Here is a 16,691-nt window from a genome sequence, read left to right as displayed (position 1 = left end):
GATCTGGTATTTAAAAGATTATACCAATCACAACTAGTTCAGGGGACTTCTACAGATCTTCTGCTATAGATCTTCTATTTTTATTAATATTAATAAATAGTGCCTCAGAGGTTTGGATAGAAGTACAAAGAACATGGTAAAACCAGAGAGTTTTGACTCAAACCCTGCAGCATTTGGTTATCTTGATTCCAGTTTGGCATGACACTTAAAGCTGGACACACATTGGATGTGGTGCAATCAGACACACTCAGGCCATAAATAAATAAATAAATAAATAAATAAATAAATAAAGTTTTTCTCATGCATTCATTAGTTCAGCTGAAATGTTTTGGGATTCATGGAGAGCAGTTTACTTCTTGGGTGGTATATTACTAGAACAATTCACAATCAAAAGTGAACTTAAATTATATACAGACTGATTATTAATAATGCCTTATGTATTCAAATAACAAACTGCTTAGTTAAGAGAAGTCGTTTAGATTTTGAGTTTTTATGGGACTAGTTGCTGGCAAAAAGCATCAAAATGGCTTACAAAAGTATTCCTAATTTCTAGGGAACAAGATTTGAAAGAAAGATTAGTTGAAGCTTCTAGACTGTCACTAAATGTTGAGCTCTTTAAAGTGTTGTGTCTTCTTAAACAAAGATGCTCCCAAATTTAGTCATGATCCTCTACAGAAGTAACTACCAGCTTGGACACAGAATCAGATTTAGGTGAGGGATTCACATCTGGTACCTCTCTTCAAAAAGGCCATCAGTGCATCTCTCTCTGGGTTCTTGACATGCAGCAAGCAGCTGAGATCACTGATGCTAGTGGCAGCAGGGTTCCCCAAGACACCTTGCACCTGAGACAGAAAACAGGCAAGCAAAATAAATGGATTTCCTCTCCTAAAATACATTTTCTTTATTAAGAAACTCACGGGGAGCAATGAGCAATGCAAAGGTTATCACAGCACAACTCCATGTGGACATTTTTATTCTTTCTCATACAGACAATTTTTATACTGTCCAACTGAGATCTCAGCTCCTTAATGCCACTTTGCTGTTTAAAGTGGTGAATAGGAAAATAGTACAGAGATAAATAGAACACAGTTCAAGCCCTGGGCTAGAGGAAGGCACTCAGAAAGTAGGATTGTTTCAAGTGACCTGATTACCAACCTGGCTACTTCTAGTTTGGACTATCTAGATTAACCCTCTTTTAAAAACAACCTGATATCCTATCTGCAGGTGCTCAGCATGTTTTAGGGACAACAGTGCTGTGTGATGTTTCAAACACTGAGGTATTCAGATGTCAGTTTTGGAAACATCTGGGTGTAGCCTCTTTACCAGCTTGCAGGGATTTATTGCTGCCACAGAGAAGAGCAACGTCCAAGGGGTCAGGTGACAGCCTGCCTTTCTTCTGTGATTTTGTCTACTTACATTGAACACACAGCACTGTGATAAACATATATTTTTAAATATGATCATTCTTACTAATCCAGACGTGGTGCAGTTGAAGTTGGCTTCAGCAGCACTGTATAATTCACAGAGCACTTCAGTGCCAGCAGGAGTTACAGTTGCAAAGCCACAAGCATCTTCCCTCTCACAGCCTGAAAAACAGGAAGGAAATTTTAGGTTACCAAGCACTTCACATGCAAAATGGTTGCTATAAATTCAACTGCTTATTGCTACTTATCTAGATTTCCTTATGTGTCTCAGATATGAATTTAATTAGCCAAGTGAACTTCAGTACTCAACTACTTTAGTAGAGAATTAAGGACTTTAAATGAATTAAATTAATGCAGAAAGTTGTTCGTCACCTGATGATATAAACAGCTGAGACAGGTCAGACCACGCACCCAAATATTTAAAGTCTGCTGGAAAATTTTGCCTGAGGCAGGACTCTCATGAACCACTTTACCAGCACATCACATCTGCCTGATACAGTAACCCCATGGCAAGGAGGTTGTGACAAATACCAGAGTGATAGGAAGGAGGGAAACATCAAATTTCAAATTCTTCAATCATGCTGGCTGCCCCTGCAGCAACCTCCTGGCCACTGTAAGGGAGAAAGAGCCATCCCCTCCAGATTTAGGGGAAGATCCTTCTGCCCTTACACATTCACCATTAACTTACTCCCACAGCTCTGCTCCTAGCCCAGGTGAAACACTTTACAAATCTTTAGTATAAAATTAACAACGTAGATCAAAACATCAGCTGAAATGCAAGCTGAGCTATCTGACCTTACAGGGACTTAGGGAGGGAAAGATTAACCCTTACCCCTCAATGAAATCTTCAGCAGTAGTATTTTGTAGTTGTGCTGCCATTTATTTACAAAACTTATAAAGAAAATACAGCTATGAGAGAGATGGAACCAGATTGGTCGGCAAAGGGGCATGATTTCCTCCCCAGGTTTGTTCTCAGGCTCTCCCAGTTCAGTGTCTTGCTTTTGAAGGTCTCTATTTTCAGGGAAAGGTGCAAGAAATCTTACAATATAGAGCCAGGATGAGCTCATGCTGTAAAATCATCCTAGTAATAACAACTTCACATATTCAGTTCTCAGCATGAGAGGTGATTGCTCCAACTAGACCACGGCATGTGACACAAAGCCAGTGATTTGTCAGAATTTTGGACATCTCTGTTAATACAGAGAGTTTTTACTTTGAACATATCCCTCTGCCTCCTTTCACAGCCAGAGTTTTAGGAGACACAAGGTGAGACTGACTCAAAACACCCTGAAAGCAGTGTGGTGGTTCCTCTGGGTTTTAGGTGATTCTGAACCAACTTAAACCAGATGCAATATAGTATATAAACTGCAAGACTTGGCAGAGCAATATCTCTGAACTCCTTATAATGCCCTTCTAACGTAAGCAAGGACAATTATTCCTATTTTATCTGCCAATCAGGTAATTTGTGAAGAGGTAAAAGCTGGCTTTTCATATGTTCTGAACACCTAATTCTTCTTTTGTCTGCACATCTGCCCAGTCTGATGAATTTTTCCTGGTTGAAATGTCAGTTCTCATCCATATTGCAAACTACATCAACTGGCTTTAAAGTCAGATGACTTGTCTGAAGTGAAGTCAGAAGATTTCTTTCTGAAAGAAATGTCAATCTCTTCCCTGAACCAAGGTCACCAAAAGTTGTAAATATCTTGCAGTGAATTGGTGACAAACTGAAGAACACATATTTCATCCAGGAACTTAACTATAAACTCACATGAAAATATTATTATTTTCCTCAATTATTAGTGTCACCTCTACAGCTTTTCTCAGTTTTCTCACCTGAAATGCACTGAAAATATGTGCTTTGCAGGTCTCCTCCAAACGACTGAGACTGAAGAATTTGAGCTTCTTCTGATCCATAAATCAGGTTGGAGGCAGGAACTCTTTCAAATTTTCTGAGCACTAAAACAAAGACAACAAAAAACCCCAACCAAGCAGTATTATCAGTTCCCATGCTGCAAACAGACAAAGTCTTTAGGTGGAAATTAAGCTTGAAGAATTCTGCGGGGAAAGAGCTTTGCTCATTAAATGATGTACCATAACCTCACAGATAATGCAGGAGACAGCTGGTGTGAGGGCAGAATTTCTGCTTTGAAATAAAAAGTGTCACAAGATGTTTTAAAAACCAGTTAGCCAGGAGTGGGCTGGGATTTTACTTTCCAGTGAGGCTTCTCTTGCAGCAGCAGACCTGCCATCTCTCATTACTTGCTCATGGCATTGAACCAACCATTGAGTCAAAGGGGGAACCAACTTTCTCCAAATCAGTGACTGAAACAAGAGCCAGCTCCAGCAGCACTTGGTTAGACAGGAAATCCAGAAACACAACAGCCTGATCTCAACTGTGGGAAATAGTAAAGGTAAGAAGATTTTCAGAAAACTGGGAAAATCAGGCCTTAGAAACAGAAAGAGCAGAGAAATTAGAACTAGCTGCAGCTGCAAAGTTTGAAAGTAGAAAAAGTTACAATAGTACAGCAAGCAAGACATGAAACAATAGCTTGAGTTTTAGGCTTGGCTAAGACAGACCTAAAGACTGCAGAAAAATATGCTTAGCAAGACAGGAGAAGGTTTTAAGCTTCATAATGAAATATTGTGTATTGTTAACAGAAAGAAGACAAGCAAACATTGTGTGAAGCAGGTGTACATGTGCTTTTAGTGGTTGGCTAGAACAACTGTCTGTAAGCTTTAGCGATATGCTATTGGCTAGAAAGTTTTTTAAATGCTTTGTAACAAAGACATCTTTAGCTGTTGCTAGCAGTAAGTGAGTTTTGTCATCTTTCTATTGTCTCAACCATGTAAGGAAGCTGATGCTGCAATAAAAGCTCAAGGAATGTATTCCAGCAGTCCCATTCCATTTGTGAAAAGAGAAAACTTCCCAACACACTCACTGACTTCAGCCCCAAGGCTATATCGAAGCTAGTATGTCCTACATGCTGCTTTATTACTCCTCCACTCTACTTTTCACACCTGACTGTCACTTTACTGACCAAACCCTTTCATCTGCTCCCTCTGCACTGGACCCACTCACCTGTGTGTGAGGAGTCTGACAAGCAGCACTGTTCACACACTGGGAAAAGCTCATGGGGTCTAGAGATGCAAACCCAAAAGGTCACTAAATGGGGTGAGGAATCTAATCCAGGCTCCAGAGGGTTTGGCCCTGTCTGTGCCCTGCAGAGGATTACAGGCTGGTGAGAGGACACACAGTGCCACCACCACCCTTCTGAGGCTGCTGCTACCTGCATTACCAGGGGGCTGGCCACAGTGTGCCCACAGGTTGATGCACCAGTGCATTTCACTGAGCACAGCACATTATCCCTGCCCATGGCACGGGATTGGAAGTAGAGGATATTTAAGATCCCTTCCAACCCAAGCCATTCTGTGGTTGCATGACACACTGTTGCTGTGTTTATAGACAGTCATAAATGAATTTTCAACTGTCATAAATATTTGTAGTGGTATCTTCTACCATGACCCACAAAACCAAGCACAAATATCTACAACAGCTCCATCCTACACAGTCAGTAATGCCCAAGCAGAAAGGCTCATGGTAACAGAAGAATTAAGATTCTGAGTCCTCTCTACAGAGAAACATCCCAACAACCCCATGATTGAGAGCAACAGAGGCTTTCACCTCATGTTCATAACTGTGATCAGTCTCTGAGTATGCTCAGAGGAAAAAAAATTATTTTAACTGAAGATAGTTTTGCAATTTCTTCACAGTTGAGCCCTTTACTTTTCACACTCCTTCCACTGACCACACTTGTCATAAGACTTTGTCAAATTCAAAGCGGACCATGACATCAGTTTCTAAACAGAATATCTCATTAAATTCAATACCAATCATATGCTAAGCATATAAAAACTTCTGGGGAAAAGCAAAAGCTTTGAGGCTGAGCGGCATAATTAGACCTTACTGCAGGCAGTCTGGGGACTGTTTGATAGGTTACTTTCTTTGTTTTTTCAAGTTTTTCATCCTTGAAAACCAGCATTTTGTATTCAAGCAGAAGTAGCCTCTTCCAGCCTGCTAGGATGTGTTGCCCAAGTCAGAAACCTTACAGCAGGGGCCCAGAGGGTGATGTTATGTTGTGGCTGTGAGGTCATTGCTGAAAATATTCCATTTCCCATGAATACACAGATGAGAGATAATTTTACAAAGAAATTAATAATTCTGCTTTTTTCTCATTAGCCCTCTCATTATTCCTTTGGGTTTTCGAGCAGAGAGCACAAGGTCAGCACACATCAAAAGCTGGCAGCCATCTGAGAGCGCAGGAAACCTGCTTCTCTCTCTTCCCTTACCAGAAATAACTTCCCCAGTGTAGTCCAGAAATGCAAAACTAAGGAAAAATGTGGCTTAAGGCAGAGGCCACAAGTATGGGAAAATTAATAACTATGGGACAGTGAATCCCCATAAGCTGTGGAGTGCTTAGCCTCTTCATAAGGAAATTTCACCCATGTGGGGTCAAAGCATATCCAAAATATCCTTCTGCCACTTACCCAAGCACTGCTCATCTGTCAGGAGATCGTCTGTTTCAGTCCAGCCCAGGGCTGCCCCAAAGCTGTCGACACAGAGGGATTTCTTGGTGGCAGGGTCTTGCTGGGAAGGTCTGTACTGGCCATCTTCATCACACCACAGGCCCTGCTCACTGCTCTGGCAGGGGGTGACACCTGGTACAAGGGAGCAGGAGAAGGAAAAAAAAGGCTCTTTGATAATGCTGACACTGGGTTTCACAGAATTCAGAGGCTGGACAGGACCCCTGGAGGCTGTAAGGTCAGAGCCCCCTGACAGGCAGGGCCACCTAGAGCTGGCTGCCCAGGACCCTGTTCAGATGGCTTTCACCCATCTCCAGGGTCTCCACAGCCTCCCTGGGCAACCTGGGACACTGCTTGGTTGTCCTCAGAGCAAAAAACATTTTCTGATGTTCAGAGGGAACCTCCTGTGCAGCCACTGTTCCTGCCAATGCAGTAGGACAATGTTTCAGAGCTGTGGGACAACAGCACAGCAGAGACTTCACTGAAAACTAAGCTAAGATTTGCACAGTATTTGCACACTCTGAAGCATGGTAGTCTCACTGCTTTGTTGCTACTTCAATTTATGTTTCAAACTTTTTTTGGATTCCCTGTAATGCACCAAATCTCTGTTGCTGAATTTCCAGTTCTGTGAAGCAAAGTGTAGAGAAGGAGCTGTACTTTCATACAGGTTTGTTCAGTGACTGCTGCAGTGGATCTGTGGAATGTTGTGAGCAATGAGAACAGCTATCACACCAATAAATTCAGAAGAACTCTTCAGACTCTGCAAGGAGGCAGCAGGGACTGAAAGAGAGGAGGAAGGTAATGTGTAGCGTGGCCTTTTGGAGAGGGCTGGCATTGAGGTGCAGCACAAAGGTGAAGTGGAAACCAGGCAGGGAACAGGTTTAGTAAAGAAAATTGTAAATGCAAGTTTTAAAACCCTAAGGAGCACACTCTTAAGGACACAAGTCCAATACCTACCCAGGGAACACACACGGAAAAGAAGAATGACAACCATAGGCAAAAGCTATTTGATGTTGGGATACAATACAATAAAAATGGGAGGTTTATCCCACCTAAGAGAACAACTAGGTTGAAAGAGAACAAAGTAGACCATATACTTAATGATATTTCCCAAGAAGCCAAATCTTGTTACTCTTATTATATCCTATTTTATATAAGAAAATTCTGTAGACAAACTGAATTTGGACCTAATAACTGATTTTCTGTATAGAACTGCATGAATAAAAACAAATCATTTAAGCTGAATTCACCAGCTTGAGTGAACATTTCAATAGTTGCTTTGTGAGAAGTGTTTGTATTTGCAGAGGAAAGAGCTGCAAAAAACAAGACTATTTTAGTGTTCATGAAAGTGACAATAAATGAACTTCATAAGAAGTTTCTTACTGATACTGAACACCCAGATATCATTCCTGAGGACAATGAGCATGTCTAGAGGAACCACAACATCCTGGATGAGACTGACCACTTGTTTCTCATGCATTTTTGGTCAAAAAAACAGACAGTTTGTACTTTGTAAAATGCTTTTGAATGTATGCAGAAGGGATCATATCCATCCAAAAACCCCCAGAGGGAGGATTAATTTTTTTTTTAAACTTAGAGATTATTTTAAAAAATCATTAGATATTTGAAGCCAGAAAATAAAGGATATGGGAAAAAATGAGTTCAACTTACAGTGATCAGCACTGATTGCCCCATAGGAGCTGGTAGTTTTGCCCACAGGACACTTGATACAGAAGGAATGTCCTGTCTGATACTGATAGTAGCCAAGAGGGCAGGGAATGCATTCATCATCCTGGAAATAACTGCCTGGAGGACAAACAACTGCAAAGAGAACAATCACCTTATTACTCCTTTGGAATTCAACCACTTCTGGAATTTGCACACATGTGTGGGTATATATAAATATAAATATATATAAGAAAAAGTATAAATATAAATACATAATGTATATAAATAAATAAATAAATATATATATTTGTAATGCTGATAGATTTGCCATAGGCTTCAAGCTCTTCATATATGTATTTCTAAGTGGTAAAACAAAGTAAACACTCTTCAAGTGATCATTAAACTGATCAATGACAGGAATATAGGCTATGATACATTTTCTCAGATCACCCAAAATCTCTTCTTGAATTAGAGCACATGAAGCTCTCTGGAAATGCCAAGTCCAGGCCCAATTCCCAACTGTCAAATCCATTTGTAGTAAGATAATGCAGGTGGATGAGTTGTGAAAGAAAACAAAGGAAGACAAGCTACAAAAAGAGTTTCTTCTAACACTACAAACAGAAACAGGAAGGTTCTGAGGAGCAGAAACTCCAAAACCATCATACAGAAATCCACCATATGGTAACACTTTTATTCAGAATTCCTGGTAAAGAAATTTTTGTTAAGCACTTCCAAACTAAACAGTAAGGGCTGGATTAAAAGCCACTAGCTGTGCACATGACAACCCAAACACAAAACAAAAAAGGTGCTCTCACTGATGTTCTTAGTCTGTATCTATATAATTTTCAAAACAATCAGGAGCAATATTTCCAGCTGACCTATTGCATATTACAGAGAAAATTCTTTGTCTTCTGGGATATCATGGGATACTGTCTTTCCCTCCAGAGCATTCAAATGAATATTGAAGCAGAAGAGTCACAGACATATTTGCAAGACAATAGCCCTGCTTGTTATTTCACAGCTGCTTCCCAGATGTAGATTTCCTTCAAAACACTATCAGAAGTATACTTTGGGACTTTGACAAGGTGCAAAACTCTATTTCTGCTCTTGCCCTGCATGCTGACAGAAGTTTAAGCTTCCACGAGAGAGAAACAGCAATGGAATATTGGCCATTCTCACTACAACCCATATGATGAATTGCTGTTCAGGCCAACACACCAGAATGTAAATGAATTAAACTCATGGGACCACCTAAATTATAATAGAGTAAAAAGACAGCTAGTAGGAAAATTTTCATATCTTCCTTCATCTTCTGTAAATAGTCCAGTGGGAAGGTCTGGGAGGATGCAACTGTGAGACTGAAATTTTCCTCCTAGTACACATCAAGGCAATTATTCTGGGTAAAACACATCTCTAAAATCAATTACAGAATGAAAAAAATCCTGGATCAATCAGAATTCTCCTTTCAAAAACCCATCATCTAATACACAAGTGTCTGATACGTTTTAAAGACAATTTCCAACACACGCAAAAAGCATAATACTCATTGAACAGCAGTAGAAATTAAAGTGAAATGAGAAATCCACACACCTAAACTGAAGTCAAAATGCAGATGAATGAAGAGGCTAATTAAGCAATTAGAGTTTTAAAAGAAACAAATTAAGCTTTTCAAAGCATTCTGGGTTTTTTTGTAGCTTTAGCCACAATGTGAAAGAAACATCTGTGTTTCCTATCACATTTTGAGCAGGAAAAATTGCCTTTCATTTCACATTGGAATGATAAAAGGGCACAAAGAATAGTAAAAAATGTTGGTGCAGAATCACGTTTTCTAGACTCTTTTAACTCTTGGAGGGGCCTATCAGTTCAGCTACAGGCCACACTGATGCAATCACATGCAGGTTCAGTTTGATCCTACAGGTGAGACAAACCACTACATTGTACTTCTTTCAAGCATTAACATTAACACATGTTAACACCATAAGAAACTAGGGAACAACTTTAAACCAGAATATCAAAGCTAAGTGTTACCAGTGGGACCAAACTGTGTAAGTCTAAAACGGAAAAAAAATATTAAAATATAAAAAAAAAAAACCAAATAAATTGAACCCCTTGCTTCTGCACGTGAAATTTGGAACCTGGTCTCACTTCTAACTGGACCCAGGCTTCTGTGTACCAGGGGAACAAGCTGCAAAATCCAGGCTGAGGAGCAGCTCACTGAAGGGATTCCACAGGGATAGTGCTCTTCACAAAAGCCTCAGCTCTCACTACACTGAGCAAGTTCAAAAACTGTCTCAGCTGATCATTGTCCAATGCTTGCCCTGCTCCTGCTTCCCTCCAGGGATACTGGAAAACTTTGGGATATCAGATTCTTGATATAGATTATTAGAAATTAAGTCTTGAGCTGTCAATCAGCTATAAATCCAGCCCTTTCATTTGGGTTACATTATGTTCAAAGCAAATCTAACGGAATCATGAAGCATTTTAAATAAAAAGAACCAGCATAAAAATGGTTCTTAAATAAAATTTTTTTCAATAAATGATTTTTAAATAAAAAGAACCAGCATAAGACAAAGCTAATTTACACACAGCCTTTAGGTTTTCTCCTGAAATAAATGGGGGAGAAGGGTTATGTTCCTAAAGTCTCCCTTTAGGGTACAGTTTCTAACTCTCTTAATTTTAACTCATGCAATCCAAAAGAAAGTGCCTTTTCTACTATTAAAATTTAGCTAAAATAATATTATTACCCCAACACTTAAGGAATTGTATTCATAGATACCTGTGACATAACATAACTCAGTGAAAGGCTGAGACTAAGAAAAAAATGTCATATAAGAAAAACTAACACATGATAAATGTTACCCATTTGACAAGAGGAAAACATGAAACAACAGAACAATAGATGCAAATAAACAGTTGACTGTAAGAAAAAGTTACTGAGCTTCCAGAAGGAAAAGCAATCACATTGACAATGAAATAAAACTAAAAAAATCAAAAGAATCAGGATCTGAAAACACACTTTGTATTTCAAGAATAAACCAGAACAGAAAATAGAAGAGAATAAAGAATTTCTGCCACCTTCACACAACTTTGTTTTCTGTAGTCACAGGTGATGCTTCTGACTAATTGTCACTATTATTAGTGGAAAAACAAATCCAGACAGGATGAATGAGCAGGATATATCCATATACATGTGTGTGTATATATATATATATATATATATATATATATATATATATATATTAGAAGAACCAGAACCTGAAGTTTTCCTGTTCATGGAAAAATATGCAGTCCTGCAACACAAACCAGTGTCCAGCAGTAGGTACACTATGACAGCTTAGAGTATGAAATCTCTGTAAAAAGCTGGAGCAGAAATTGTCTCCTTTCCACATATCTGTGATGTCTGTTTTACTGAGTGACACTGTCCACAGCTGGCTGGTTCAAATATGTATGAATTAACTCACAAGGCAAGTTAATTCACTGCTTCCTGGAGGCCTTTAAGCCTGGCAGGCAATGCTTGGCAGAAAGATCCAGTTCTTTATAAGTTCTGCTCTAGGTGATGAATTCTACTTAAAAAAATAATGATACCTTTAAGCAATACAACACTATATCTTGTTAGGTAGCTGTAGTCAAGTTGCTATGGACTCTGGACTCAGCAGGAATTTTTTTTTTTTTTTTTTTTTTTGCATGTGTTTAAATAACCCAGATCTGAATTGTTTTAGACTGTGGAGAGGAACTGAACCTGCAGACAATTTACCCTTAAAGGTCCAGGCTGGAAACTGTAGCAGTTCAAAAGTGTTCAGCGCTTGATTACCTTACCCAGGCATTAGGATACTCTCTGAACTTAAACAGAAACACCACACCAAGCAGGGAGATAAGTTTTTTTCACATATTTGACGTGCTTCATAGCAATGAAGTGATGAATATCTGAAAACATTCCCATTAGAAAACTTATCCAAAACCTGCCTCTGTTATCTTATACCTACAATTGGTACATCTCTCCTCTGTTCTCTAGAATAAAAAAAAAGCCAAAGATAGTGAATACATCCCAAACTGGCACCAATGACACATGGACTTCATGAGGACAATTGGCCAGCAAGAACAACCAGCATCTGAAGGAAGGTTTGTGTTGACAGAAGCAAGAGTGGGGCTGGTAAGGCAAAGGCACTTTGGCAGCACGACCTGGTACCAAGGACAGGTTGGCACAGCCACAGGGAGCTGTAGAAAAGGCAGGCTTAGCAGCCCTAAGGAGGGCTGGCAGAATCCATCCTAAGCAGGATGCTGGCAGAAAGGCAGCCTGTTCCAGAGAAGCAGACTAAACAGAAGGAAAGAAGAAGAAAAGAGGGCAGAAGTACAGTTAGGTCTGGGTGTTGGCCAGCATCAAAAAAAGCTTACATCTGAGCTGGCTGGACTTGGCCCAGGAATTCACAATCTCAGGACTTTTGGCATTTCTGCATCTAGGTTTCTATTCCGGGTAATGGATCATTATCTGAAGCTCTGGCTACATTATATTTGTGAAATCCTCTTATTAAGGATCATGCACATTACAGAATAACCTTCTATTACCAGACAAATCAAAAATGTTTACAAAAATCTCAAAAATGTTTACAAAACTTTCTATACAATGTCAGTGCCATGATGCCTATTGCCAAATCATTGGTTCAACACAAGGAATTAACAGTAAGCAAAACACTAATTCCCATCACTTCCATTCACATTGGTGCCTCACACCTTTCAAATATGAACCTTAAACACAAGTTCACTGATGACTTTCTAATTTCAGCTTTATACTTATTCCTGACAACATTTAAGAATGGAAAGCTTAAAATGAGACCTACCACATCCTTGTGAATTAGGGCCTGCTTTCCCAGGAGATGAAATTCTTCTAAACCCACTTCTGCATCCAAGCTGCACACGGGGAGACAGATCAAACTCTTCATCCCGGGGAAAATCAATGACAGAATCTGCTAGGAACTGCTTGGAATCCAAATGCAGCAGAAAAACACCATCCTTAATCTCTTTTATAAATGCTCCAATGAGATTTTCCCCAACAATTGCATTTTCTAAAGAAGGGAAAAAAAATACAACAAAATAGCATGAAAGACATTTCCGTAATACAGGACTGGATAACCACACAGAAACTGATGGGTTGAAGTTAAAAACAGAGGCAGATGCAGAAATAGAAGCATATTAACAAACAGCAGACCCTAATGAATCTGTACAGCATCTATAAAATTACAGTCTTACTTTACTCTGTTTAAATACACCCAAAACCACCTCAAACAGAAAGCCCCAAAGCTGCCTTAGCAGGTGATAGAAGTTGGAACTCAATGGGACATGATGGTGCCATGACCATACAAAGAGAGCAGCTTCTGCTCTGTCTCTTCTGAAACCATACAATCATTCCCTCAAAAAGCTACAGGGAAATTTTAGTGTGGAGAGGGTCAAAAAGGTAATTCCCTCAAAGAGAAACACTTTCAAAACAAAAGTTGAACATAAAACCAAACATACTTTGATTCACTTTCTGCAAACTGCTTGAATATTCCCAAGGGCAATGGAACATTAGATAAGATATAATTGAGATTAGATATAAGGAAGAAGATTTTTACAGTGATGGTGGTGAAACACTTGACCAAGTTGCCCAGAGAGGCAGTAGATGCTGCACCCCTGGAAATGTTCAAGGTCAGATTGGAAGGGACTCTGAGGAATTTGACTGAATTGAAGATGTCTCTGCCTACGGCAGAAGTGTTGGACTAGATGACCTTTAAAGGCACCTTCCAAGCCAAACCATTCTATCATTCTGTGTTTTGTGTTTCCCTTAGAATATGGAACAACTGGGTGGATGTAGACAATATCAAGCTGTAGAGCCAGGAGTTACAGGACCACTGCAGCTGCCATCTGTGTCTTGAAGGATTTTGAATTCAGTTCTGGTCAAGCAAAATTGCTGTAGGACACATATCTCCAAGCCCCAAAGTTAGAAGGAAGAACACATGCAGACAGAGCTATTTCTTTTTAGTGCTTTCCAAAGCAGTAAAACTGGAGAAAAGGTCACATAGAATCATCAAGGTTGGGAGAGACCTTCAAGGTAATCTAGTCCACCACCAACCCAGCAGCACCATAATCACCCCTAAATGACATCCTCAAGTGACACATCCAAATGCCCTCTGGCAGACAGTGACTCCACCACTTGCCTGGCCAGCTTATTCTAATGCCTGACCACTCTCTCAATTAAAAATGTTCTAATATCTAATCTGAACCTCCTCTGGGACTACCTGAGCCCATTTCCTCTTGTCCTGTCACTTGAGACCTGGGAGAAGGGAATGACTCCCACCTCCTTTCAGGCAGCTGTAGAGAGCAATAAGATCTCCCCTTTTCTCCAGGCTAAACAGCCCCAGCTCCCTCAACTGCTCCACATCAAACCTGAGTTCCAGAGCCTTCTCCAGCTCCATTGCCCTTCTCTGGACATGTTCCAGAACCTCAACATCCTTTTAGAAGTGAGGGGTCCAAAAATGAACACAAGATTTGAGGTGTGGCCTCACCAGTGCTGAGTATGGGGGTCAATCACTGCCCTGGTCCTGCTGGCCACATTATTCCTAATACAGGCCACTATCACTGATGTGCCCACAGAGGGCATTTGAACTTGGGATATATTTTTAATATATTATATGTCGAAGGAAAATACTGACTGCTTTGAAAGAAGTTCCTTACACCAACCCTAACTCTTGTGGAAACCACAGCAAACATATGCCCTGTACAGTGGTCTCTGTATAGTTGCTCTAGGATGTCAGAAGTAAGGATCATTCTTTAGAGTCAAAGGTAATGCAACTAATAGAAAAAGAGGGAAAATTAAAAAAAAAAATAACTTGGAAGAAATGACTTGAGTTTTTGACAATGTGTGAATTGTGTTCCTCTGAATACAATGAATATAAACACTTTTCCACCACTGAGGACTTGTCCAATGGAAATTAACATCTGGGACAGTTCAGCTCATGCCCGATAAAGTAATTTGCAATCCTAGTTAAGGCAGCTGCAGTCCTATCTGAAAGAAACATTCAATTATAGCTTCTTTCCACTGTGTGGTCACAGCCTGAGAAAGGAAATAGATCAACACCAAAAGCTCAAAAACATAACACCAGTGTTATAAAGACAGGGAAGCAAAATGATTAAAAGTAAATCAGGTTTAATCCACAGAAAAATAAGAGAAAGGAAAATTACCAATATCATGTAAGTCAGGGAGAGAAGCTGTGGGGATGTTTTCCAGCTGAGTCCTCCACGTGATGTTCACTCCCAGGCGATCCGCACTCAGGCATTCAACATAGACAGTGGAATCATCACACATGGAAACTGAGCCAGTTTTTCCAAATGCATTTACCTTGAATTCAGAAATAAGTGAAATCACAGTTAAACAATCTGAGAACGTTCTTATTCTTGCCTTGCCCTATTCATTTGCACTGTACTATCCTCAAAGTAACATTGTCAAAAGGGGCAGTAAAAACAGAAGCAAGAAAATATTTTTTTAGCAAGCCATATACTCACTGAAAGAATAGTCAAAATATTCTTTTCCATTGAAACAATTTTTTAACAAATATTGGGCTGGTGTGATATGACTTTTATACCTGGAACTAAACTGATAATGTGGTGTGAGACTGAACCTATTTTCCCAATCACCCCTATGAGAGTGCTGACAATCCTGACAGATTTCATAGCATATTCCATTCTTCCACATTTCTCAAACAGAAAAAGGTCTATTTGTGTTTCACTTTTTTTTTTTTAACTATTATTTTTAATGCAACACAAAACCCAACCAAAGAAAACAAAAACAAACCAAACAAACAAAATCCACCAACAGGAATTTAAATTACCTGGAGGTGACATAAACCACGAGCCTTCAATTCATCTAAAATAAATATCTGGAATGCCTGGAGTAATCCAGAGTAGTCAGAACTACATGTTTTCTCAGGAGGCAGGCGTAGTTGAAAGTGTGTTTGAGCTTGGACCATCTGAAATAATTGGAGCTCTAAAAATGAAGTAGAGAGGGCATTTAGTAACCTCACTAATGAGGAACCTGACCTTCAGAGTTACTTTGAGAAAAGACAACATTGATTTGACATTCTCATGTTGCATCAAAAACATCTTCCCGCTTCTAAATGAAAGCAGTAGAGCTGTCAGGAGTAAATAACAAGCAGCAAGACACAAGCTTGATAAATATAAATGTTGTGCTTTAGAGAAAAAAACAAGTGATACACTTAGATAATAATGAAGAGCTATTTTGCACTGGAGCACTAGCTCACAGAAGGATAAGGACAATCTGGATCATTACTGATAATTTTACATAAGCCTTAGCTAATAGGAAGTTCCAGAGAACCACATGAAAGCTGACATTATGCCAATACTTAGAAAAGAAACAGAAAGACAAGAATTATTGAACTGTCGATTTTCACTTTTCTTACATGCCATCATAAAAACACTTCAATAAAAAAAGGAATTAAATGATGAAAGCAATTAATAGTAATGTAAATGGGCTTTTGGAAACCCAGCTTGTCAAACTAACTAGAAGTAAGTTTTAGGAGAGAATAAATTCGCAGAATAATGGCATTGCCATGGATGTCTACAAGAGCTTTCTGAATTTTTGATAGCAAACCCAAGTGATGCTAATCACACAAACTGATGACAAATCTGTGAGCTCATCAGTCAGAAAATCAAAATCTATTTAATCAGTTTTTAGCAAGAAAAAATATGCGAATTTCTTGTCTTCCCTGGAGTAACACTGATCCCAGGCCCCATGGAGGCTTTGGGATCTCAGGTTCAGCACAACAGTCATGCTGTCATTGCACCTCCAAGTGGAGCTGGCACTTATCCCACCAGGCTGGACAAGCAGCAGAGCTCTCCTTCATTCAGCTCCTCTGCAAGCCCTCCCTGCATCACATAGAGGTGTCACTGCTGGAGCACAATTCCTCATCCCTCACCCCAAAAAACAGTATGAGAAAGCCTGAAGAGCTTCCAAGGAGAACAGCAGGTGGA

At 39.6% G+C, this 16,691-nt stretch overlaps 1 protein-coding gene across 1 annotated transcript in view; it reads right to left on the bottom strand.

Moving 5' to 3' along the window:
- TG (thyroglobulin) overlaps positions 1–16,691 on the bottom strand; it is a 146,435-nt gene that overhangs the window by 100,601 nt on the left and 29,143 nt on the right. The window contains exons 18-25 of the mRNA XM_038126940.1: positions 15,533–15,687; positions 14,886–15,042; positions 12,509–12,733; positions 7,677–7,826; positions 5,970–6,140; positions 3,258–3,380; positions 1,303–1,586; positions 734–842 (exon numbers count right to left, since the gene is read on the bottom strand). Coding sequence (XP_037982868.1) covers positions 734–842; positions 1,303–1,586; positions 3,258–3,380; positions 5,970–6,140; positions 7,677–7,826; positions 12,509–12,733; positions 14,886–15,042; positions 15,533–15,687 — 1,374 coding nt within the window. The remainder of the gene's footprint in view (positions 1–733; positions 843–1,302; positions 1,587–3,257; positions 3,381–5,969; positions 6,141–7,676; positions 7,827–12,508; positions 12,734–14,885; positions 15,043–15,532; positions 15,688–16,691) is intronic.

This window comes from Motacilla alba, chromosome 2, assembly GCF_015832195.1.
Source record: "Motacilla alba alba isolate MOTALB_02 chromosome 2, Motacilla_alba_V1.0_pri, whole genome shotgun sequence".
In the NCBI taxonomy this organism is placed as follows: domain Eukaryota; kingdom Metazoa; phylum Chordata; class Aves; order Passeriformes; family Motacillidae; genus Motacilla; species Motacilla alba.
This window is presented reverse-complemented; position numbering and strand designations above follow the sequence as displayed.